This window comes from Marmota monax, unplaced genomic scaffold, assembly GCF_021218885.2.
Source record: "Marmota monax isolate L192 unplaced genomic scaffold, Marmota_monax_Labrador192_F-V1.1 WCK01_AAM20220418_F8-fsc00028, whole genome shotgun sequence".
Taxonomy (NCBI): domain Eukaryota; kingdom Metazoa; phylum Chordata; class Mammalia; order Rodentia; family Sciuridae; genus Marmota; species Marmota monax.
The window spans coordinates 1603969-1629500 of NW_026694779.1; the positions used below are offsets into that span (position 1 = coordinate 1603969).

The 25532-nt window shown below is 48.4% G+C and overlaps 1 protein-coding gene across 1 annotated transcript in view; it reads right to left on the bottom strand.

Annotated features, from left to right (window-relative positions):
• Positions 1–614: 614 nt before the first annotated feature.
• Positions 615–25532, bottom strand: part of Syn2 (synapsin II) — a 147924-nt gene continuing 123006 nt past the window's right edge. Inside the window, exons 8-13 of the mRNA XM_046425682.2 lie at positions 24576–24650; positions 24004–24106; positions 22566–22715; positions 8572–8632; positions 4171–4414; positions 615–1478 (exon numbers count right to left, since the gene is read on the bottom strand). Coding sequence (XP_046281638.1) covers positions 1343–1478; positions 4171–4414; positions 8572–8632; positions 22566–22715; positions 24004–24106; positions 24576–24650 — 769 coding nt within the window. The 3' untranslated portion in view covers positions 615–1342. The remainder of the gene's footprint in view (positions 1479–4170; positions 4415–8571; positions 8633–22565; positions 22716–24003; positions 24107–24575; positions 24651–25532) is intronic.

Below are 25532 nucleotides of genomic sequence, written 5' to 3' on the forward strand. Positions count from 1 at the left end.
GACTTGGATGGGTATCGTGTGCAGGAAATTAGGTATGATGTGAATAGATTTGTTTTTATCAGTGCCAACGTGCATTGATCTTCAGAGCATTTGTGGCCTTTGGGAACACACTTGAGCATCAAGGAGTCAGGAAAAAGCCACAGCACAATCCCTTGGAACCCACCTCCACTGTGGGCCTCTCTCCAGGATGCCTGTGTGGGACTCTGTCCACCAGAGCAGCTCGGTCCATTGATGCTGGCACCACCAGGTGGGCGTTAGCTGAGGAGCTCAATAGACCAGAAAAGTGGGTCTCACCTACCTCATACAGGAGCAGGGGTGCTATGCTTATGGAAATGGTTTATTGAAAGGCTGAGTGGCCATAGGAAGGCCTCCTGTCCTGAAGGAGGCTGATTTGCTGGGGTGTGTTGGAGGCCCAATGTAAGTGGCGTGTTAAGGATGGACACATCCTTGCAGCCACTCGTGTGTACCTACAGTCACGTCCACACACACTCACAAGCAGCCTCACCCTCGTAGGCTTTCATTGCCTACACTCACAAACACACACGCGCGTGCCTCTCATATGCTCTCTCAGCCTGAAGGGCGGCCCAGGGAAGACCTCATGGCTGAATCAAATGCTGGTGAACGTTGCTGCTTTTATTACACCAAAGGTCTGACATTTATTAGGTGAGGAACACAAAACTGGGCAGACTGCTGTTAATAGTGGCATGCATTCTCCTCTACGGTGTAGCTTAGGAGTTCAAGGTCACTGCACTCCTACGAAAGAAACAGTCTCCAGAGAGGACACTGCAGACCTAGTTTTCCGGAATGTCACAGACTTAAGGTGCTTTGCCACCACAGCAGCTTAAGGATCGTGGGGGGTTGGGCGAGTGTGCTTTGAACAGGTGTGACAAGGAATCGGGAAGGTTCTTAAAACACAGAGCCAATGGGACATCTAGGTAAGCTCACACTTCCCACACAGGTGGCACTGGCTACGAAGGGGCATGCTTCGAACTGCCTAGGAGCTGGGGAAGCTGTCAGGAGTCCTCAGAGTGAATCTGGCTTCACGGAAAGAAGACACAATGGCGCTGTCACAATAAGGCCACTAAACGCACAGTGACAACTACAGAAGGAAGCTCTCATGACTACAGGGGAGCAGCTCTTTCCTCTCTGGGTAGACACCTGCCCTGAGTCTGTCACATGGTCCTTTCTGGGCTGCACAACATCACTGAGCACGACGGAGCAGAGGAAGGGGGCCACACACGTCAAAGTCAGGGGAAACGGCCACCAAGCATGGCTGACAGTTGTTGGTGAATGTCTGGGTGCCTTTCCTGGCTGGGTCGGGTGCCCCCATGTGTCTGCAGAGCTAATCTGAAAAGAGGCTGGCAAAGGACTTCCTCAAGCTCCGGATGGTCTCCGCTTGGGCTTCGTCCTCACTGGTTGAAGACCGGAAGAAGGAGGACTCAGAGAAGCTGAAGGCATTTGTCAGGGACTGCGACTTGCTTGAAGATAAAAACCAGAGAGAAGGTGAGAGGGTGGGGTTCCAGCGAGGCAGGGAAGGACACACAACTGGAGCCCCCACTCCCACCCCAGGGAGGCCACGGGTGGCTGTGCTACCAGGGCATGCTATCAGGGCTACCAGGGCCACAGGTGGCATGTGCTACCGCTCATGCTACCTCCTCACCTTAGGTGCTGCTGAGATAGGAAAGGACAGGGGCAGCAGAAGAAAAGAACGAGAGAGAAGGGGGGAAAGAGAGACGGGGAGGAAGAAGATGGGGTGACTCAAAATCTTTTATTTTTAAAAAATTTTCCTTTCTTGCAGTGCGGGCCTCCTGCAGGCTGGGCAGACGCTGTCCCCCTGTGTCCCTAACCCTGTTGCTTCTGTTGAATGCTAAAGGGACTGAGGGATAAATTTCAGAGGCCCCCAACTTGGAAATCGCTAATCCAGGAACATCACACCCTGCTCCTCTGCTAAAAGACAGAGAGCACGGGCCTGTGGGCTCTCGCCTTTGCCTTTCCAGCAGCTGCCAAGTGGTGGATTCGGCATCGGAAGATTCTGGTTCCATGTCTTGGTTCTGACACTCACTTGTGCCTGACCTTGGGCAAATCATGTGACACTTGGGTTTTCACTTATGACATGAACATGTCTGAGCCAATGATACCTAGGCCCTCTTGGTTCTTTCCTCTCTATTGTCAGACTCTAAAGGAACCTTTTGTCTTGGCCAAAACCTCTAAGGGCTCCATTTTCCTGTTCTTAAAGCGGGCATGGTCACCCCTGCAAGTCTCTCAGCCCAGATATGAGGTCTGTGGGGCTCAGGGGATGGAGGAGCAAGAGATGCACATCAGGACATGATGATTAGGCAGTCTGCTAATGAAAAAAACAGAACCATCACATTTTAGGGAACTGTTTTTCCCTTTGGAGACCAGTGAGTGATTCAAAGGAAAAAAACCGTGAAGGCAGGAGGCCCTGAGGAGGTCAAGCCCACAGTCTTGAAGGGGACATCAGTTCTGGCTTTTCTAGTGTCCTGGCTTGTCTCCTCCTTGACTCGCACCAAATCCCTTTCCTGATGATTTCCAGCTCCAGAACTCTCCTCCTGGTGTCCTCTCCTAAATGCAGGAAAACTGCTTCTGTAGGACTTGTAGCAGGCTCTCCTTTTGTGAACAGATGGCCTGCCTTTCATTAGGGCTGGGGACAAGCCCCAGCACGCTGGCCTCTGCAAGGGAGGGAATTCCTGTAGGCCCAACAGGCAGAGGGCACCAGGTACAGGCCTCCAGCTTGTCATCAGACACTGGCTCTATTTGACAGCTTCAGCCCAGAGGCGGTGATGGCCTAAAGGTCTGCCCTCAGGCGGGGGCAGGGCTGGCTCTTGGAAAGGCTGGAGAGATTGGAAACTCAACACCAGCAAGAAGGTACAGAGGCAGGCAAAATGTGGGAGGTGCCACTGGCTGGTGCTGGGGAGAGGAGCGGGTGGTGCCCTTCCCCTCACCTGGGATGGGAAGGCCCAGAGAAACTGAGCATCTGGACCCCGGAGCCCCAACGTTGGCTCTGCACTAACTAGAGGAGTGGCTTTGAAAAAGGAAATCCAGGGTTGGGATTGTGGCTCAGCGGTAGAGCGCTCGTCTAGCGTGTGTGAGGAGGTCCTGGGTTCGATCCTCAGCACCACATAAAAGGAAATGAACAAAATAAATGTGAGAAAAAGAAAATCCATCTAATCTCTCTCTAAGCAAGGTTTTCTCATCTCTGTGATGACTAGGTGATCTCCAAGTGGCCCACTGGAACCCTGAAAATCTGAAACCTCCTTTTCTCCCTCCCTAAAGATAGATTTATTGGATCTGAGAAGCCTGGGTGGGCCCCTCCTATCCTCTTAGGGCGACAGCAGCCAGAGGTGTGTCTTGTTCTGGGGGAGCAGGAGGAACTGAATGCCTTTTCCAAGGACTGCTCTGCTATTTCCAAGGGGTCCCCAGTGCTTTCTTGTGTCGCAGTACACTGTGGAGGGGTCTTCCAGGTTGAGAGCTGAGAATAAGGGAACCCAAGAGGGCCTCCTGGGGACCTCTATCTGGGAACTCCTCCACTGCCCATATCTACTTTGGACAGAGCTGAAGGTCAAGTGGACTTGGGGTTAATTACTTTCTCTTCTTTCTTCTGGACTGCCCTGCTGATTGCACACCCCAGACTGTGAGTCAGAGGCAGGAAAGAGTGTAAAACCAAAAAGAAGAAAGATATGTATATTTTTAGAAGGTGAGAGATGCACACAGAAAAGGAATAGAAAAGAGAGTGAGAGATGGGTTAAAAAACAAAACAAAACAAAAAAAACCCTAGGCAACACTCTGCCTCGGGGCTGTGTTCCTTGGGGTTGCCCAGGGCCCCCTAGGTTCAGTACAAGAAAAACTTCATAATTGTGCAGGAGCAGTACCACTCCCCAACAAGAAAGCGGGGTGGCTGTGAGCTTCTAGCTAGACCTTAGACTGTCATATCCCACTTCCCACCCCTCCCTAGTCAACCCCCAACATTCCCCTCACCCTAAACAACAACAACAACAACAACAAAAACCAACACTAGAATACAAACACCAACACCAGCAAAAAAAAAATATGTGTAGGAGGAGCCAAGCTTGAAGGAACTTTCTAGCAGCTCTGGAGCCCAGGAGGAGGGGCAGGAAGAAGGGGAGGGAGGAGCTGCTGCTTGTCTCTTACTTGAGCTGTGGGTGAGGCTGGGGCTTCTGCGGAGGAGCGGCCGGGGGTGGCTGGGCCTCTGCCAGGGAGTTGCTGCTGGAGGGTGCATCTCCGTGGGTGGCGGTGGGGCCGCCCAGCCGCTGAGGAGCCGAGGAGGAGGAAGAGGAGGAGGAAGAGGAAGGTGGCAGTGATGGTCCAGGGGGGAGCCGGCGTGGTGGCAGCACTCTGCCTGGGGGCTGCGTTCCTTGGGGTTGCCCAGGGCCCCCTAGGTTCAGTACAAGAAAAACTTGATAATTTAACCATTTCAAAGGGTTTCCTCCGTAGAATCTATGTCTCAAAGGGTGTGGTTAAGTATCAAAGGGATATAAGTTCTACTCTGAGAAGCCACCCCAGGCTCTCAAGGGCTCCAAAGGGAGTCCCTGCCCTTGTATGTCATCACTGCATACTCCTCCTCAGAGACATGGCAACTGAGTCACGGCAGAAATCAGGAGGACAGGGAAGAAAGCCGGGGTGACCGGGCCCCAGACAGAGGTAAGCTCTCTTACAGAAGGCCTGAGACCAGACAGACCCCATCCCACTCCTCAGAACTCCCAAATTCTATACGTCAGATGCAGGAGAGGGCCGAGGGGAGGAGCACCAGACTGGAATTCAGAAAACCCAAGAAAGAGTTATCAGCGACTCCCTGAGCAAATCGCCAAGCTTCTCTGGGTCTTGGTTTTCCCAACCATGAAACCATTAAACAATAAGTCCTAAATCTTTTAAGATGATAGTGTTTTTTTTTTGGGGGGGGGAGGGATGGGGGATACCAGGGATTGACCTCAGGGGCACTCAACCACTGAGACACATCCCCAGCCTTATTTCATATTTTATTTAGAGACAGAGTCTCACTGAGTTACTTAGCGCCTCTCTGAGGCCGAGGCTGGCTTTGAATTTTCGATCCTCCTGTCTCAGCCTCCCGTGCCACTGGGATTATGGGCGTGCACCACGGCGCCCAGCAGACGATAGTGTTTTGAAGATAATGGATGAGAAATTTCTTCAAAAAGAATTGGGCTTTAAGGTCATCACTGATCATCACAGACTGGCATCTGGCATCCCTGGGCTGCCCTTGGTCCGGCTCCAAGCCTGTGTGGGTCTGACTGCCACACCTGCCCCACTTGGGCTTCAAAACTGTACCCCTAACTCCCATGACTAGGATCAGTCCATTCTTCTCAGACACTCTTGCCTCTCAGTGTCATCCTCGGGGGCTTTCAAGTGTGTGAAGAAAGTTGAACCCCATTGTCCCCTGGGGATTCTTGTAGGCACCATCTGGCAAGAAGCCCCTCTATAAAGAACCAGTATACCTTTCTCCCAGCATGAAACACACAACCATCCAGTAGCCTTGAAAGAAAAAAAGCCCTTCTTCCTCTGGGGGTTGATGGGCGATAAGGGTAGAACCAGTTTGCCCAGATTTGGCTGAAGAGTTGGGAGGGTCCCTACACTCAAAAGTCAAAAGATGACCCCACAAGCACATGTAAACTAGTGGAAATGATGCTCGACTGGCCTGGAAGATCCAGCTTTTGGCCTCAATCCCATGGGCTGGCTGGAAACAGTGAGCTTACAGAAACTCAACAGGAGCTGAGAGTCGTATTCGTACTTAGTTTTCTAGAAACACCAGAACCCTCGGGTTCTGGGGAGGCAGGACCATATGTCTATGCCACTGTGCCCTCATGACTGTAAGTCGGCTCCCCTAGGATAGGCCACGAGTTCCCCTTTATCATCTTAACCAATGAATATCAGGGTTAGTCACACATAAATAGGTACATACATAAATACATGAAATTCTGCATGTTTAAGAAGTTCACAGTTCAAGTCAAGTAACTATGGATGATGACAGATTAGAAGATTATCCCACGTCAATCAGCTCTTGTGTCTCCCCAAGCTTCACATCATCTGTATTAGGATTTTCTTGTGAAGTCATTCAGGTTGAGAGCTCAGCCTCTTGTTCCAGAACCCTGCGTGCTTTCCCACTGTACAGAGAGGTGAATAGCCAGAAACTTTACAACTTAACACTGAAGACAGATATAACTTTTCCTTTATTGCACATTAAGCTGTACAAGAGAGTCACAAAAGAGAGAGGTACTTCAATCACACTCCAGCATTGGCTGAGGGTCTCCCAGCTGGATCAGTACAAAAAAAAAGAGGGGAGTGGGGGACAACATCAGAAATGTGTACAAAACACCTGAACGGCAATCCTACACTGTGACACAGATGTCCCTCAGGCCACAGAGTTGTCCCTTAGCATGCTGCCTGAGGGCACATGACAGTCAGGTGATACGCTCTGCTTGCATTTGGCAGTGGGAGTCCTGATCGGCTTCTCCCTGCCTCAGAGGCCGCGGCTGACCCCACCTTTGTAGCCTGACTGAAGTCAAATGGCAACTTTGTATTTGTGGCTCACTGAATGTCACATGAAAAGCACCTGGATGTACACACTGATAACATGCAGAGAAGCAACACCACCATCAGCTCACTGCTTGGACAAAAATATTCGAAAAACAAAAATAAATGCGTTCCTCCATTCTGGGAAATGTCACTGTCTACCATTTCATCAGATTGGGAGGTATTTAAGGACCTGATTCTTAAGCAACCCACCTGCGAGTGCACATGTGCGTGTATGTATATATTTACAACAGACTGACTACCACCATCATCCAAGGGAGGGATCACAGGCAAGAACATTCACACTCTGTGCATTTCTCTATGGCCTCGGATTTTGCCAAAGGAGAACCAGGGCATGTGCCCCTTGACATGTCCCTCAGGATCTATGCTGCCAACCCTGCTGACTCCTCAGACCTGGTCGTCTAGAATGGGGCCAGGTCGGTACAGAGGTGCGAGGGAATGTAAAAGTAGAGCCAGAAGCATTTCTTGTAAAAGGCAAACTGCTGGCATGAACTCCCCAGGGCCACGGTGCTAGAGAAGGCCACTTGGTACCCATTCCCAGCCCTGCCCGGAGATGGCAAGACGAGGCACTGATTCCGAGTCCTGGTTTAATGAACTGCCGCATCATCTGCCCAGATGCTTCCAACTGGGAGGGCTCTTCCAGCTGCGAAGCCTCTGTCCAACACACACACAAGCTACATGGGAGACAGCTCCTTCCAGAAAGCTCTGCATTCCCAGGCCCGTGGCGGGCTATAGCAGCAGCTAAAAACTAAAGCTGGCATCAACTTCCGAGTTCCGTAGGCAGTGTAACCTACCCACTGGGGTGACGCAGGGTGTCTAGGTTTGGTGTCACATCACCACGCCTCAGGAGTGGGCAAACCCTTCCTGGACTTTTAGTAGTTCCCTGCATTCTCTCTCCAACATTGCTGAAGAATCATCTCTGAACGTAGGTCAAGCTTTGGGAAACACAAAGCAGCCCTGGCACCAGAAAAAAATGCACGTATGGCTGGTTCAGAAACAGCAACAAGGAAGGAACGACTTTGGGGGTCTGAGATCAACACACGGAAAACACGAGTTCACTTGGATATTGCACATCGGCGGCCCCGTTTTTTTGTTTTGTTTTGTTTTTGTTTACTCTCATGAGTTCATCAGCAAAACGAAGCGTACACTGGGATGTAAAATACAGAACACATTCCTGGAAGTAGCTTGTTCTTTGTATTTCATCACTAAAAACACAAGAGCTCTACAGGCACAAGCCAGCCTATTCACATAAACTCAAAACGGCACCAAATTTTAGCAAATGGAGGAAAAAGGTGGATGCTTTCAAATTCAACGGATGAAGCTATGGAAATCAGATCTTGAAAATCTCTTAAAAGTTCTATTTACCCTAGACATGCAGAAAGGAAGCGAAAGCACAGTTCACTGAGGATCCCAAGCACACTCATGGAGGTCAGTGGGAGGGGTGTTAGTCTGAGCCTGCGGGAGGAGACGGGGGAGCTGGGTTTTATTCCAGTGGCCTGTTTCTCCCCTGTCCATCCTCCATGCTCCTAGCTCACCCGGCATCATCTAATACTTTAAAAAACACTAGCAAACCCGCCCATAAGGTAGAGTCCCACTGGACTTGGGAGAGGCACGATTCTTTTGTACACTGTTGACAAACAGCCCTGGAATCACAAAGTTATACAGAGAAACGTTGAGTGAGCATTACAAGCACGAACAGGAACAGGTCAACAACCAGACAGAGGAGCTGACACTGCATAGGAAAAACACAGTCCAGTCAGCACTGAGAACAGAACGCAGCAACAGGCACCGACCAAGCGGAGGGCTGTTCTCCCCTCCCCCACTTTCATTTCTTTCTTTTTCTTTTTTTTTATGTTTTGTTTTATTTGTTTTTTTGGCTTAAGATTTTCTGCTTTTGAAAAATTAACTACCGATCACTTTAAGAGGCTTGGACTTGTTTTGGCCCTACTGCAATGCCATTACAGTCGAGAATATACTGTAAACAACCTTGCGGGGGAGGCCGCTGAGGTGGGGTCTTGCTCGAATCCGGATCCTTAAGGGTTCCACTCTGGAAGACAAAAATGCAAAAGAGATAAAAACAAAACACGCCAAGCAAATTCCAAAGAGAAACCCCTGTGGCTCCTTGGCAAGGCTGCAACAGCACCCGGTGGGATGGGTCATGAGTTTGTGCTGTTCCAGGAACACCTGGGAAGGACCCCGAGCCTCTGGGCCTGGGGTGAGGTGGGGGCAGTGTGGGGAGTGGGACCACCTTGACACCCGAGCCTGAGGCTCCTCGACCTCTTTTTCATTTGCTTTTCTTTAGGCTTGCTCCTTTCTAGAAGCTCTGGGTCTGGCACGACCACCTGTGTTCTTCTCTGGCACCTGCCTGGTGTCCAGATGCAGGGAGTTCCAGCACCCAGCTCCAGACAGGGTTGGTGGCTTCAGGGACAGGGGGAGTGGTGGCTGGGCCAGGTGACTAACCCAGATGTGGCTCACTGCTGGAGTGGACTCTGGGGTGGGATCAGTTCTGGGGCCAAATCAGGGTCCTATCTACTCTTTGGGCAGGGATGGACCACAGAGAGGAGGAGGCAGCCATTTTTTTCCCAGAACCCTCCTTCCCTAAAAGGAAGCAATAAGACATTAATGCTTGTAAAGTGCTCAAGGCCAAGCTGTCTTCCCCTCTCACACAGGAGAAATGACACTTTGCCCAACAACATGGCTCTGTTCCCATGCTTCCTCTCTTTCCAGCTGCGATTCTGATTATGCCCTGACAGGATCAAAGACTAACATCTGTATGAAGGGCAGTGAGCACTTGGAGCTTGACTTGAGCACAGGGGAAGCACTCTCAAAGCCTAAGGCCTGCCAAGTGGGCTGACAGTGACGTCAAACAGGGGGCTTCCGAGGCAGGGCTGTGAAGCGAGCTAAGTATATCTTCGGCATTCTCCCACTTCCTCTTTTCAGTGCTCCTCTCCACTTGTGACAGGCTCCCAGCTCTACTCCCACATTAATGCCATTTCTCCACGTTCCCTCTTTCTCTTGGGCCTTGATTCTGGCCATCTATGTCACCTCTCGCTTATTAGGGCCTGTTTTCAGACTTATGACCAAGTAGAAGTGTTACCCTTCCCAGTGTTACAGCTTTGTTGACAACAACATTATCTCGAACTGTTCTAACAAGAGGATTTGGGATCCTAACAGGCAGAGACATCTCAAATGTCCTTGGTCATGACAGCAGAGAGTGCCCGTCCTCCCAGCTACTTGAAAGTCACAGCAAGAACATTGCACGGCTTTTCCTTTCTTCCAAGCAGTCTCGTGGGGTCTGTGAGACTGTGCCTGAGCCCTGATCCTGAAATACCCGTATCCAGCTTGCCACGTGGAGATGACTCTGTCCAGCCAGCCATCAAGGCTCCGCAGTTATCCCCTCCTGGCATCTAAGATTCACCATCTTTTGTTTACCACGATGGTCCCACCTATATCAGTTCTTTCTGAGACTAGAAAGTCTCTTAATTCTTCTAACTCTTCTCTCTCCAATCCTTCATCTCCATGGCTACCTCTCATCCTCCTAAACCCCTTCCCTAGCTGTGCCACTAAGCTTCTTAGAGCTCACACTTCCTGGGTGCTTACTGCATGCCTGGGAACATGGGGCTATTTTTATGCACTATCTCCCGTATACCTTGCAATGGTTCCATGAGATAGATAACTCTTTTATCTGCATCCCTAATTGCTTCGGCATGGTTGGAATCAAACTTTCGAAACTTCTCTCTGCTTCTTCTTCTTCTTTTGGTACTGGGGATTGAGCCCAGGGGCACTTAAGCACTGAGTCACATCCCCAGCCCTTTTTAATATTTTGTTTAGAGACAGGATCTTGCTGAGTTGCTTAGGGCCTTGCTAAGTTGCTGAGGCTGGCTTTGAACTTGTAATCCTCCTGCCTCAGCCTCCTAAGCCACTGTGATTACAGGTGTGTGCCACTGTGCCCAGCTAGACTTTACTCTTGTTTATGTCCTAAATGTGCCTGCTCCTCCTAGTCCTGACCTTGCCATGCCATCCACGTGACAGCTTCTGCCTGCCTGAGATGGACACTCAATTATTGAATAGCAAAAGTCATACAGCTTGTCTCCACCAGCTAGACAAGTTCTCGCCAGCCTCCTCCCCCAGGGCATCATTTCAGGTACTACTGATGGCTACCAATGAATCGCCTCAGACTCTGGTTAAGATGAGTTTATACCATTACCCTCCAAGAAAATTTCAGAGAGGGTTACAGAAAACCACACAGCAGGAAAGTAGAAGCAGGGCCAGTGAACCACAGCTCCAGAGAGGCAGACTTTCACTATTGTAAAAAACGGAACAGGCTATCTTAGGAGGTAGATGTGTTCTTGCACAGCTGGAGAATGACCTGACAAAGATATTGTAGAAAAGAAGATACATCTATTTAATATGAAATTTATTTATTTAATCTAATAAACATGAAGGGTCCTTCTAACCCTGAGAAACTATGGATCCAGAAAGAAACTTCTAAAATTCCATAGATGAATTTTACTGGGAGAACTCCAGCCACTCACAGGATGAGCTCCCAGAGTGGGTTACACCACGAAGGCTGGCCCCAGCTCTCCTCAACCACAGAAATACACATGTGAGACTCTCAAGGATCAACTGAGCCCAGAAGTGTCCTTCCCAAAGCTTTGGGGAAGAACTCCCAAGGCAGTCCTTTGGGCTGGAGCCTGGGAATGTGCCTTGGCCACCCGAGATGGCGCCTAGGGAGCCTCTCCTGTTCCCGGCTCCAACGAGGTTGTGGACTGAAGACTTTTCAGGGGCTATGGGAGACTGAGAGGAGAGTCCCTAAGGACTGTCACTTGCCAGGCTGAGACACTCTGGCTCCGCCCACAAGCCTACTGTCGGCTAGGGGCTGAGGGCCTATTCCCTGTGGGGTTTGGCTACCATGGGATCTGTCTCCAGTCACCAAGAGTCTCCTGGGATGCCAAATTCCACAGAAGTCTGGCCACTCTGGCGTCACTGCCAAAGTCTGGCTTGTAGCCAGCCCACAGCAGGAACCCGTGGTCATACTGAGCAGCAGAGTTTCTCTCAGGAAGCTGGTTGACTCAAACAGGTAAGAATGTGAAGTCCAGTGCTTGTGACCAGCTAAACACAGAAAGGAACCGGGGAAATGGCCTTATAGTCACATAAGAAAAAACCCCAAACAACCCTGGGCTTCTAGAATGACTGGGAGCTCAGAGGGTGTGAGTCTGAGATGCTGCTGTCAAAGATCTGATATGGCTGGAGGTGGATCAGTGTCTCCCAAAGGGGGAATAACAGGTCTGTCACTGGGTTGACTGATCGGTCCTCATAAGAAAGTTCTGCCACCACTTCTGGGCACCTCTTTTAAGGGACATGCTGGCAGAATAAAATGGATCTGTGGAACAGATAAGAGGGTGAGAAGTCTGGAAATGACACCTTTCTTCATTTGACTTTGGGCAAATGACATAATCTCTGAATCTGTTTCCTGAATGGCTGATGGTAGGGATTAAATGAGGGACCCATGGTAGCACCTAGGGCTTACAGCAGAAGACTCAAGTTAAGTCTAGTACAAATCTGAATGGCGTCAAGGGCTGCCTGGGGAGTAGTGAGCTTTCTGGGATGAGGGGTGTTTGAGCAGGATCTGGACAAACTCTGGTCAGAGACACTGTGAAGGGCTGAAGCAGTCACAGGCAGATGACTTCGACAGGCTCTTCTGGCTCTAGGCTCCCATTAATTCTTTCATGCATTTTTCAGTTCTTCAGATGTCTGAGATAGGAGATAAGCCCTTCTTAGCTGCACAGTCTGGAGCCCAGCAAGACCCCAGGGCTATTAGGCCTTAGCAGAGAGATCCCGTGGGCGCAGGCTGTGAGGGATTGGCAAGGAGATCTGGCTGCTCCCCTCCGTGGAGGCCCGTATCCTGCTGTGTAGAATCCATGGGGCTTTTAGTGATCAGAGAAGCCAGGGGCAGAACAGAGCTGGGGAAGCTCAGAGACTCCCCGGGTTGATCAGGAGGAAAGCAAGAGTTTGCTTCACACAGGGCCGCAGTGCCCATTCTTACCTTACCCTGTGCTCCAGGGACAGCACCACAAGAGCATGGTGCATGGTAATGTGCAGAACCCCCTGAACTGGGGACCAGAAGATCTAGCTCTCCTCCTTAGCAGGCATGCGACTATGGGCAAGTCATTTGCATTCTCTTTGCTGATATATAAACACAGAGTTACTAGCTCCATCCATCTCATATAAGAGTTGGGAAGCCTAAAATAATGAATATGCTTTGTAAACGAGTGCTAGGCAAAGCAAGAATGAAAGTGAGCATCACGAGTATCATTTAAATAGTAACAAATTTCATCCCGAAGGAACGAAGCCGTAATGTTAGAATTGCATGCACCAGTGGAGAAGGTATTGTTGCGCAGCTTCCTGTCAGCTGGGGCGCAGCAGTTTCATGTGCGAGAGTTTCTGGGCTGGGCAAGGTCCCTGCAGATACAGAAAAGTCAGTTCAGAAAGAGCAAATATTAGCTCTTGAGGTGACTGTAAAGGAAATCACTGGTCTGGGAGAAAAACCAAGCCCATGGATGAGGGTTTGTGGGGTTTTATCAAAGGCACCTTGAATTTGCCATCCCATCTGTGGCTTTCAGCAGCTGGAAGAGGGGAGAGCTCCTTCTGAGGTCCCAGCAGGATGAAGAGCTGAGGAAGGAAAGACGTGGAGTGACTCAACCCTTGAGAGCTGTTGGCTTGGGACCAGCTGCCCCCATCAAGGAGGAAGGCCTGTGCTTGGTCAGCATATCTGAGACAGGAAATTGGGAAAGGGTCCCAGGGTCTGGCCCCAGGAAAAGGGCCAGGCCAAGCTCCTTGCTGGACACGCCACAGAACTATTCTGATCAGCTCCCCCAGGCCCCGCTCCCCCGGTCTAGGACCCCAGGGAGAATGAAGCAGCAGGAAGGAATGTGGTCAGGAGGCTCGAGGTTTTACTCAGAGCAAAGGGGACAGCACGTTTTCAGCACCTTGGGACCTTTCTGGACTCTCCTGGAAGTTACCAGCGCCCACCTTCCTTCCTCTAAAAGTCAGAAAGGTAACCAGGGATGAGCTGCTCCTACCTCGCTTCCTGAGGGGAATTGCTGACCGCAGGGCAGAGCTCGCCTCCTGGACTGGCCCCTCCCATAACCTAAGGACACCAGAAATGTCCCAGGGGGGCAGTCCATGAGTCCTACAGGGGCACTGAGGGTCAGGTCACCCGAGGTCAGAATGTCAGCTTCAAGTGATTAAAGATGTCCCTGAAAGTTAAGCCAGTCCCAAAATAGTCAGTTTCTCTTAATGTCTGTTAAGGGATCTGGTCACTAGTGGCTTTATGTGAACCTGCCCCAAATCTCCTCACATTCTCAGCTTATCCTCACTGGGGAACAAATTCTCTAAAGTCAGCCCTGCTGTGGGAAGCAGGAAGGCCTTTCGTTTGTCCTAAATTTACCTCTTCCAAGCTCAAGAGAAGCTGAAGCCCATGTTTGGGATCTGAGGGACAGTTGTGTCCCCTACGTGCACAGCCTCCAGGCTGTACATCTCAGGATGAGAGATCCCTTCCCAGTCCTGATCTCCCTGCGCTTAGGAGAGCATGGCTTTTGGAGCCGCGGGGGCTGCAAAGATCTGGCTAGAAATGTTCTGAGTCTCTCTTCAGACCACAGAGCCAATAAACAAGGACTGGCAGAATGTCCCACCAGAGGCCAGAGGTGACCCGGCCCCACTCCTTCAACTCTGAACTCTTATGATGCCTTTCCCATGTCCAGTGACTGCACACCATCTGGACCACGGCAACTGAGACTGGAAGGAGGTCTTAAGTCACCAATACCTCCAGCCCCAGCCCGCCCTTCCACCATGCCCCTGAGAAGCAGCTCATCCTGCCTCTGCCTGAACGTCAGCTGCCCCATGAGCCACATGCCACTGCCCAGGGCAGCCGTTTCCTCTCTCAGTGTCAGTGGGTGTATTCCCTATGCTGAGTCAGGATGTGTCTTCCAGCAGATTTGCCTTTGGAACCATTTCTAATCCACAATGGCACTGAGAGCGGAAGACACTGAATCATGGGCTCCTAGAAACAACTGCTATTCGATTGCAGTTCCTTTAACTCTTACCCACAGAACAAATCTGCCACATCCCTCCACTGCCTAACTTTCTCTCCTCCAAGTATATTCCAGTGAAAGTTAGAGTTTGTCCTTGTTTTATGGTGACCCTCAGACCAGAAACAACACCCCAGGTGTGGCCTGCCTGCTCAGGGAGGATGAGGCGGCTCATGTTCACCTGGCACCCGATGGGCATTAATGCTTCCAAAGGCCACGCCATGGAATCACCGCCATGGGTCTAACCCACAAGCTGAACAGAAAGGCAGCTGGCTCTGGGGTACAGCTGAGGGACACTGAAGAGAGACCAGTCCCCACCTCGCCCATCGGTAGCTGAAATTCCTGCATTAGCAATTCAGCCTTCGACTCCAGAAGATTTTGCAGGAAAAGAAAAAGAATGGGGCCAGTGTAATGAGATGAGAAAAGATTAGCTACGCTCAGGAGAGGACCAGATACTGCCATCTCTCCTGGCAGGAGCTGAAAGCTCTCTCTACCCAAAGTTCTCTCCCTTTCTTCTGGGGAGTCTGTGGAGCAACTCACACCTCTCCAGAGCCCCAGGATGCAAGGCTCAACTCAGATCCTGAATGATGGACCCCAACAAACGGTCCATGAATGTGTTGGGAGGATGGGAGACTTTTGGGTCCTGGGAGGAAGGTCTACACCTACACAGCCTGAGGGCTTTGGCCTCTACTGGCCACCAGGTGTCACTGCCACACTGATAACAGTGTCCTTAAAGCACTCAAAAGAGGCCAAGTACAGAGGGTCAGAGGCCCCAGCTGCCCCAAGCCCCATGGCTCGCAGTCCAGACAGGCTGAGGCCGAGCTGCGGTCAGTTCCATCAGGCCTTGGCACTCCTGCTTTTGATGACATGGCCAAGGCTCCTTACATCCCTGCCCTTAGTCCTCAGAACCGTGCACAGCGTAATCTAGCTCCTGTTTTCCATAATTAATCCACCCCAGGCTAGGGAGCAGGCTGGGACCAAGGTAGGTGGGCACTCTACTTGCCACCGTCGCCCTCCCTGTCTGCCAGCCTGCTGGAGGTGCTCTTCTGTAATCAAAGAAATGAAATCTCTCTCCTGGGAGAGCTGGAGGCAAGGAAGGGGAAAGATCAAGAGAGGAAGCTTCATAAGCAGCTGGTCACTGGTCTGAACTGGTTTTGGTCTAGAATTCGGAGCAAGAGGCAGATCCTAGGACTGTGAATGACTTGAGCCAGAATCTCTTTCAGCCTGATCTTCTAGAGTCACAGAAAATAGACCAGCAAGAGGGGCCGGACTCTGAAGAGTGACCCACAAGTCAGTAACAACATCAGGGTCTCAGTTGGCCACGCAGTGGCCAGGCTGGGACCCAAACAGCGTTAGATCTTCGTACTACACAGTCTAAGGTCTCCATAGGAGCCTGATGTCAACTCCAATATGCTGATAGGGAGTTTGTGATGTTCATTCCCAGTGGGAACTCATTCAACAAGTATGCCTTGCAATGGCCTAGCAGGGGAGAGAGGTGGTGGGAGTGGTTTGCCTGGACAGGAGGAACATTTTATCTTTGTCATTTGTGTAGAATTGATATCACATGGTAACAGCAACAAAAATAATAAAAGACAGACAGACTTCATTTTGTTATTATTGTTTAAATTTTCTTCGGAAAACTGACTGAACTTGGGCAAATCACTCTCAACCATCCTTCTTAAAACAGTTTTGAGGGCTGGGGTCGTGGCTCAGTGGTAGCGCACTTGCCTGGCATGTGTGAGGCACTGGTTTCAATTCTCAGCACCACATATAAATAAATGAAATAAATGTCTATCAACAATTAAAAATGATTTTTAAAAACCCAGTTTTGATATAGTCATATGCTGTGTAACAGTATCTGGGTCAATGATTGACCATGTATATGACGGTGGGCCCATGAGATTATAGTGCCTGGAGATGTCACAGCCTTAGTAAGCTTAGCTGATAGAAAGTGCTATGCTAAGTATTATAGAAGGGAGAGGTGGCACCCAGCGAGTCAGTGAGTAGGTGGCAACTTTGGGTCTGATGGTTGAGGAAATACCAGTTACACTGCCGTAGAAGAACCAGCCATGCAAAAAATACAAAGATTAAAAAAGGAGTGTAGGGGAGAGCATGTCTGAGAGAGGACACAACCAACACAAAGGCCCTTACACTGTGGCTAGGGCATCATGAGCAAGAGGCAGGGTGGTACAAGGGCAAAGAGCTAGGCAAGGGCCTACACTAATTACTTCTAGAAAATTAAGCAAGGGATAAGGACACGGTTAAGGAGGGGGGAAAAATAAACAAGAATCCTGCTCTGGGCATGTTATATTTAGGATGCCTTCTAGGAATTCAAATAAAGGTGTCAAAGGAGTTAGACATGTGAATCTGGAGTTCAGTGAGTTAACTTTGCTAGGTCCCAGAGGCCTAGCAAAGGATGTATTTCAAGGAAGTAGCCAACTATGTCAAATGCTGCTGCAGAGTCTGCAGGGCAGGAATAGAAGTGACCACTACATGTGGAGGGAACATGGAGATGACTTTGCCCATGGCAGTTGCAGTGGGATGGTGGGGAAAGAATGTCGACTGGAGTGGGTTGATGGAGGAGGAGAGATGGTGGCTAAAACAACTCAAGATTGGGCTGGGAACAGAGAAGTGGGGCAGTAGCTGGAAGGGAATATGGAGTTGGGGGATGTTTTTGATTTTAAGTGGAAGCTGTTTGGATGTGGATGTGATGATCATTTGATGATGGGGAAGACAGGGTACCGTTGAAAGCAAAGTGGGTGAACTGAATCCCAGTGACTATGAAAAAAGAAAAATAAGCGACACAGAAATACACGTGCTCCCCATCTCTTGCTATGTGATGCTTAATGTTGCCTCAAGACTCTGCTAGCAACAAGGCCACCATCAGATGCAGCCCCTTGTCCTTGAACCTCTAGAATTGTGAGTTAAAATAAACCTTTCTTCTTTATAAAGTAGCCTGCCTCAGCTATTTCATTTTAGTAACACAAAATGGACTAGATGACAGGTGGAAGGGGGGCTGTGAAGCAGATTCACGTAGATAAAGATTCAGAAAAGTGGGAAGTGACTGCAGGAACAAGGCCATCTAGTCTGAGAGACCCAAGGGCCTGCACCCAGGGTAACTGAAATGTCTCCTCAACCGTAAACAATGTGCTGTCACAAGCTTAGGAGGAAGCTAAAAGAAGATACAAGACACCATTTGATGGCCCGTGAATTCAGTCATGATTTCAACTTAGAATCTAAACAACTTTTGGACGGGAACAATATCTCCTTCTTCACTGGAGTCCTGAGGCTATGAGCTAACTTCCGCACACACTCTGGGCCAGGCCTGTGTTGGTTAGTGGAAACAGAGGAATAGGCAAGGTTTGTGCCCACAAGGGGCTGCAAGTATCTGAGACATCCGTGATACTAACCTGATAGTGTGTGCTTGCCCTTATTAACCTGATAGTGTGGCCTTGCCCTTAAAGAGGTCTTAGCCTTTATGCCAGGCTCTCAGGAAGTGACCTCTAAACTCCTGGAATTTCCTGAGTGGCAGGAGTGTCTTTGTTATTCATGGTAAGTTCCCTAAGCCACATGGCATTAGCCTGATCTCCAGGGAACAGGGAGCCGGAGACTGAGTTCAACAGGATGACCAGTCAGTCCATCATGATGTAGTAATGAAGCCCCATAATAACTCTAAACTCTGAAGTGCAGGTGAGCATCCCTGGTTGGCAATACGTCATGGGTATGGTCACACGCTGACGCTGTGAGGGTAACACATCCTAAGGATAATGGAAGCTTTGAGTTTTGAACTTTCCCAGATTCTGCCCTGGGCATCTTCCTTTGACTTACTATTGACCTGTGTCCTTTCCCCACAATCCACCGTGACTGTGAGTACAACAGGGTTCAGTGAGCTCTGTGAGTTCTTCCAGAGAGCTGTCGAACCTGGGGCAGTTTGGGGAACTTCTGAATTTTGGCTGATGTTAGAAGGGAGAGCAATCTCCTGGGGAACTCTGCCTTCACAGTCTGCAGTGTACCTACCTAGCTCCAGCTATTACATGACTTTAGAATTGAAAGAGATCTAGAAATCATCTAACTCAACTCCATTTCATCGGTGAGGAAAGAAATGTCCAGAAATGGAAAGTAACTTGTCCAAGGTCACAAGGGACCTTGGGAGTCTCCTGACTCCCAGCACAGGGAGCTTTCTACAATATCCAGTGGTAATGGGAGAACAAACAGAGAAAAGCTCATCCTTGAGTCAGACTGACTTCACTACTAGGGATTTCTGCAGGAGCCCATATATTTAGGGAAGCTTATTCCTTTTGGTTTTCTGCCTGCGCTTTTTTTTTTTTTAGTTTTCGGTGGATACAACATCTTTATTTTATTTTTATTATTATTATTATTTTTTATGTGGTGCTGAGGATTGAACCCAGAGCCCCGCGCATGCCAGGTAAGCACGTTACCACTTGAGCCACATTCCCTGCCCTCTGCCTGCACTTTGAGATATATTTTTCTTTAGAAATGTTTAAGTTGCAATATTTAAACTTTATAAAATAAGGGATGCTATAGTGTGGATAGGTACTTTGAATATTCCTTCAGGGTTCATGTGCTAAAATTTAATCCCCATTGTAAAATATTAAGAGGGTAGAAATAATCTGACTGGTGTTTAGAGTTTTTTTTTTTTTAATTAAGATTAGATAAGGTCATCAGAGTGGAGCCCACAGAACTAAATCCCAGTGACTATGAAAAAAAAAAAAAATAAGAGACACAGAAATACATGTGCTCCCCATCTCTTGCTATGTGATGCTTAATGTTGCCTCAAGACTCTGCTAGCAACAAGGCCACTATCAGACGTAGCCCCTTGTCCTTGAACCTCCAGAACTGTGAGTTAAAATAAACCTTTCTTCTTTATAAAGTAGCCTGCCTCAGGTATTTCATTTTAGTAACACAAGATGGACTAATTTAAGGGGCTTATACCAAAGAAGAGCTAATGCTTTCTTTGAGGTAAAAGACACTGAACTTTTATGTTTTTTGAGGCAACCACCATAGACCTAAATGCATTTCTGATAGGCAGTTGGCTGAATTTGCAGATATGGAATGTACAGATAGGGAAGGCCAACTGTATGTGTCACTTTTTCTCTAGGGCAGGAACAAGCAATAATCTGATTAACAGGATATTTCTAACTATTGACTAAGGCCTATTGTGGACTAAAAGACAGAACAAGTACCCAAGTATCTTTATTTCATCACATTTACAAAGTTAAAAAATCTAGTTACAGGCCTGATATGTTTTAAATCATGAAAATATTTTTCAATATCTAACTACCCACCCCTCTACCTACCTACCTACTACCCACCCACCTATCTATTTAGTGATGTTGGGGATCAAACTCAGGGCCTTGTGCATGATGCTAAGCCACACTGTATCACTGAGTTATAGCCTCAGCCCCAGGAACAGATTCTCCCATCTGGTCAGAGGTCTGATCCAGTGTGCATCAGCTAAAGAAGGTGTAAAACCCTCACCTTATGTATCAAGTGGTAGGAGCCCACTGTACAAGGCTACTCTCAACATGGCTACTCGAGAGTTGCTATCTGTTAGCCCAGAGTTTCCATTTATCCAGAATCCATAAGGACAGAAGTATTCTACTCAAGACATTTTTATTGTTTTGTTGTTGTTGGTGGTGGTGTGCTGGGAATGGAACCCAGAATCTTGTTGCATGATAGATCGTGATAGTAGGAGCAAATGTGACTCCATTTTGTTTTATGACTTCATCCTGTAAAACAACTATGCCAAGTAGAAGAGTCATGACTGGGAAAAGATGTTCTTTTCCTTTTGCTATAGAAACCTTTAAGAACACAAAACTACCTAATGGGGTATTGTTTCTGTAACTAGGGTAACGGGGCTCTGTTTCTGTAACTGGGGTGACTGGGCTAACTGTGATTGATTAGGCTTCCCTCCGCTTGACTGCACTGTCCCGCTTCTGTAACGTGGCTTGCTTGAATTGGCTAGACCCCCTGAACATCCCTTTTGCGGCTTTCAGGCTTATAAGGAGTGCCCTTGCAATTGTTCGGGGCTCATCAGGGGAACAGCTTTATGTTCTGGTCAGCCACCACTGGTGTGCTTCAATAAAGGCTTGATTTAATTATACGTGAGTGGTCTGGAAGTCAGTTCATGAAACCCTGGGACAAAGCTTTAACTATAACAGATAAGTCTTCTGTATGCCCAGCCCCTAAAGATATTTTTAGAGCAGAAAAGATAGTTCTTATGTTTTCCCATATGACGGGAAACAGATTCAGAGAGGGAACTGACTTACCAATTGTCACACTGTTTTATTTTAGTCAATTCTTTTCTGGAAATATTTCCTACATTTTGTTTCTAGTTTTCTTAAAAAGAATATGAAACACTAAAATGTCAGCATTCCCCTTTCCAATGACTCAGGTTCATTATTATGAGTATCAACAACACTTGCAGGCTCTGATTCTGTGATATTCAAATGTCGGGGGTAATTTCCTCTACCCTAAATAACCCACATTGCTGTGTTGTTTTGTTTTTTTCCTTCCCTCTTCCAGTGTAAGGGTGCCAGCCCTTTCTTCTTTCTTACTGAAGGATTTCTAGATTCCAGCTATTTGCTTCTGAGTGCAGCCTAATCTGGTGAGGCCCCCATCTTCAGAAGCGGCAGCGATGATCTCCAGGCCTAAGGCTGCAGGGATCCAAGGCCAGAGTCTACTTTCTTCTAGGACAACAGCTGATCTTCACCAGGTGCTTTACTTTGCCATGTTTTAGGTTCCTTACATCATTTAATTCTCCTAACAACCCTATGAGACTGGTTCTGTGATTATCATTCCTGAGCCAAAGATAAAGACCTTGTCCAAGGTCACAACACCAATAAATGCCGGGTTTAGAATTCAAACTGGGTTTCATTCTCATTTCAAAGCCCATATTTTGAATCACTATTATATTCTACCTCCCTAACCGTTTGATGTTGGATTTTAAAGATTTTTGAGAGAATTCTAATTTATAAATTCTAATTTATAAAATCCATAAAGCACTCCGAACTAATAGCTTCTCCCCATAATTACACAGTTCTTTAGGGAAAAAGCTAGATCAGGTTCAATTATTTGATTCATTGCCCCAAGTGCAATGAATTTCCCCCATTCATTATACAAAAGTTCAGTTGCGAGAAGACTGTGAATATTTTTGAAATATAAGATACCTTCTTTGTGGAACCAAAGAACTCCAGGTCCAGGGATCTTCCTTTCCTTGGCACATGCTAGAGCGACAGGGCCTAATGTTCCACAAAAAACTTCACTGTAGATTTCCTAGTAGACCTGCAGCTAGGATACTGTCACCATGATGTGACTGGACCTGAGTTAGGCACTATTAACTCAAGGCCACCACCTCCTCTCCCTTAGGGAAAGGAGATCTTTAATTTTGAGTTTCACCTTGTTGCTCTCCCAGAAGGAAGAAACTGACTCTTCTCTTTTTCTGCACCAGATTTCTCAGAAAGACCCCCACTTTCTTTTAAAAACCCAATTTAGCAGTGAACAGCTAGTGAGCAATCTGATTCAGCTCCTCCTCAGAGACCTCCCATTTTGAAAAAGGGAGCATCTTGAGTCTCAGAGAATGCAAGCTCTGGTTCCCTGAAGACTTCAAGTTCAGAGGGAAGAGATCTAGTACTCCATGACTGTCAGTCCTACAGCTGATACTGCACACTGCTCACGAGAAGGCCCCTATAAGGGCCTATAAGCCTATAAGGGCCTATAAGCGGCCCTCCAGAGGAAGACAAGGAGGAGGGAGAAGACTGCTTAGATCCTATCGAGGCCTGTGGGTATCTGACCTCTGCTCCATTCTAGAACCACCAATGTCCAGAACAGTGGCTCTTGGCTATCCTGTGTCTCTGCACAGCTGCTTACCTGTGGCTGCTGGGTGGTTAAGGGCCTCTGAGGAGACAGGACAGGAGTCCTCGACAGCAGCTGGTTCATCTTGCTGATGACTAGTTCAGTGATGAGCTGTCTGTCCTCCACCTGGTGTTCGCCAATCAGCGGCATGCTGCAGTCCATGACCTGGTGGAAGATGTGGCCTGGGTGAGAAAAGGGTCTAGAAATTTCAAGGCCTGGCTTGGTCTTCCTGGGCTGGTGATGAAGCAGGCGTTCTTGTCTTCAGTTGGAAGCATGGTCCTTGGCAGAAAATAGGACCTTTGTCCCCTCCTCCTGCAAACCTTGCCTCAAGCCACTTCCCTTTACCTTCACCCAGGCCAGGGATGGGGGAGAGGGAGATTTCTAGCTGAAGGTAACTGGAAGAGGGAGAGAGAAAGGAGAGGGCTTGAAGAGCCCAGGGCTCGAAGTTTGTAGACCGAGGAAAAGGAAGACACCAAAGACGTTCCCATAAATCTCTGGTGAAGAATGGGAAGTTTTCATCCCTGGGAATTTTCACCTGTACAATCTCTGTCTCCAAATAGGCTCTTTTCATTAAATGATAAGATTCCTCCCTGTGCTTCTGACTTGGGATGCCTTCTCTACCTGCCACTGATCCTGATTCTTTTTGAATCTCAGGGCCCAAAGCAATGGGTCCTTCTTTTTGGAAATGTCTGCCTTAGTGGGATCATAGATTCCATAGTCCAACTGTCTCATTTATTGAGGAAACATCTGCTCCCACTCTGGGAGGGGAGGTGTAGCCATCCCAGAGTTTGAGTAGACCATGGGGGTAGATTCTGAACCTGAAGCCCACTCTAGCTAGGCTCCTGACACTAGTACTCTAGAATCACTCTGGCCAGGAACCTTTCCTGCTCCTAGGAAGACTGGGCGACAATGTATGTGAAGAATTCATACTGTCATGGGCTTTTCTTTGAATATGGGAAAAGAGAGTCAGAAAAGTTGTGTTAGAGGATCAGGATAAGGAAAGTGTCTCCAGGGCCCAGAGGGATGCTCAGAAAAATCTCCTGTCCCCAGGTGCCCAGGTGGAGACACCGATTCACCCTGTGGCCTTAGGCACAGGCTCGCAGCACTTAGGCCTGTTTTCTTGCCTGTAAAATGACTGAAAAAGGAGGAAGCTTTCTCAGACTAAGAATACTAAAGTCACTATAGTTTTCCCAGAGAAATGGCTGCACTAGGACCTCAGGAACCCATATCTGCCAGTTATCACCCCTGGTGTGCATAGGCTTAGCAGGTTGGAAGTAATAGCTTCCCACCGGTGGAGGTATCCTGCTATGCAGATGTGCTGTCTAGGGCCTTCCAACAATTCAGAAGATTCTAAACTATAAATGCAGTCTGGGCTGTCCACACAGTTTTTGAGCCAAGAGTTTGGCCTGCAGCCTTGGGTGTTGTTTCTCAGATACGATTGGGACAGACTTACCTCAAAAATGTAGTCTTTCCCATCTTTGCCATGTACAGCTTTGACAGCACAGATGTCTAGGCCACCAAACATCTCAGAGCAAGTGTCCACCCATAGTTTGTACCTGGAGGGGACAGGAAGGTGTCCTGAGGATGGAGCATTAGCTCACCCCAAGCCTGCTTGCTGGTCGGGCTCTTCTTACAGCCTCTATCTCTCCCATCTCCACCACCCGCTTTTTCTATCCCACAGCCATCAAAGGTGGTCCCTTATTTACAGAACTTTCCCTTTCTGCTCTCCTGATCCTACCCATCTTTTCAAGCCCAGGGCAGATTCCACTCTTCTAGGAGGCCTTCCTTGGCTATTCCAGCCCATATTAACTACTACTCCTTTCTTGGAGATTCTGTGATATGCAAAGCCTTTATCTCTATAATTTAGCACAAGACCCAGTCTTGCCTGATCTTGTGGACTGGCTGCTTGGGCCTTTTGTGTTTTATCAGTCCTGTCTGCCCAGAGGCTCCCCTCCTGCTTTCTTACACCTCTTCATCTATGGTAGCCTCCCTCTCACAGGGGACTGGACCCCTTTGCTCACTCACCTGTCTGACATGGCGATCTGCTCCAGCATTGCAGAGCCAGTGTTCGTCTTCCAGTTCCCCGAAATTGATGTCCTCCTGCAACAAGGTCCCGCCAGGGTAGGATAGGCCATGAGCCACACCAGCAATGGGAGGGCATGAAACCTTCCAGAACCGAAGCTCACAGTTCCCTAACCGCTTTTCCCATAAAGAGCCTGAAGTCTGTCTGTGGAGCTTACAGCCCCACGGCTTCAGCCAAACTCCCACCTGTGAGGCCCTCAGCTCTCCACAATGGTCCACCTCAGAAGGCCTGGCTCCATGAAGCCTTCTCTGACCTGGTCTTTCAAATGGATGCGTTCTGATCCCATTAGAATTTTGCCTATATCTCACTTAACAATCTAACATTACTTTTTAATTTAGTTACTTGAGCTGAGGCTTAAGCTAAGACTTGTCCATAACTATATAAAACACCTGGGGTATGTACTGTGGCCTGTCCTCCTGCCTACTCACAGTGTCCGGGCATACAAACTGAATCCCACTTCTCCTGAGAGCTCTTGCAGCGTTCTGGTGAATATCTTCCAATGTCTTCTTCATTAGCACTCTCATTCACTCATTCAACAGTTAATTTCTGAGGTTCACTACAATATTAGTCATGTGGCTCTGGGTCAGTCAATTAACCTCTTTGGGCTTCACTCATCTATTCAATGGAAATGATGGCATCAGTCATCAACCTCTGCTATATCCACTGTACCTGCCCTCTATGAGCATGGGTTAAGAATCAGCTAGTCTTGGACAACATAGGGGGTAGAAGACCAGGTATCTGGTTCTGGATTTGCTCTTGGCTGGCTAGGTGACCATGAGAGAGCTAGTCTTTGAGCCTCTATCTGTTAACACAGGGTTGCCAGAAGGACCGATTAGTACAGGGTTAAGTAAACAGTAAAATACCAAAAATAGATCTTTTAAATCATAAGTTTTCACCAA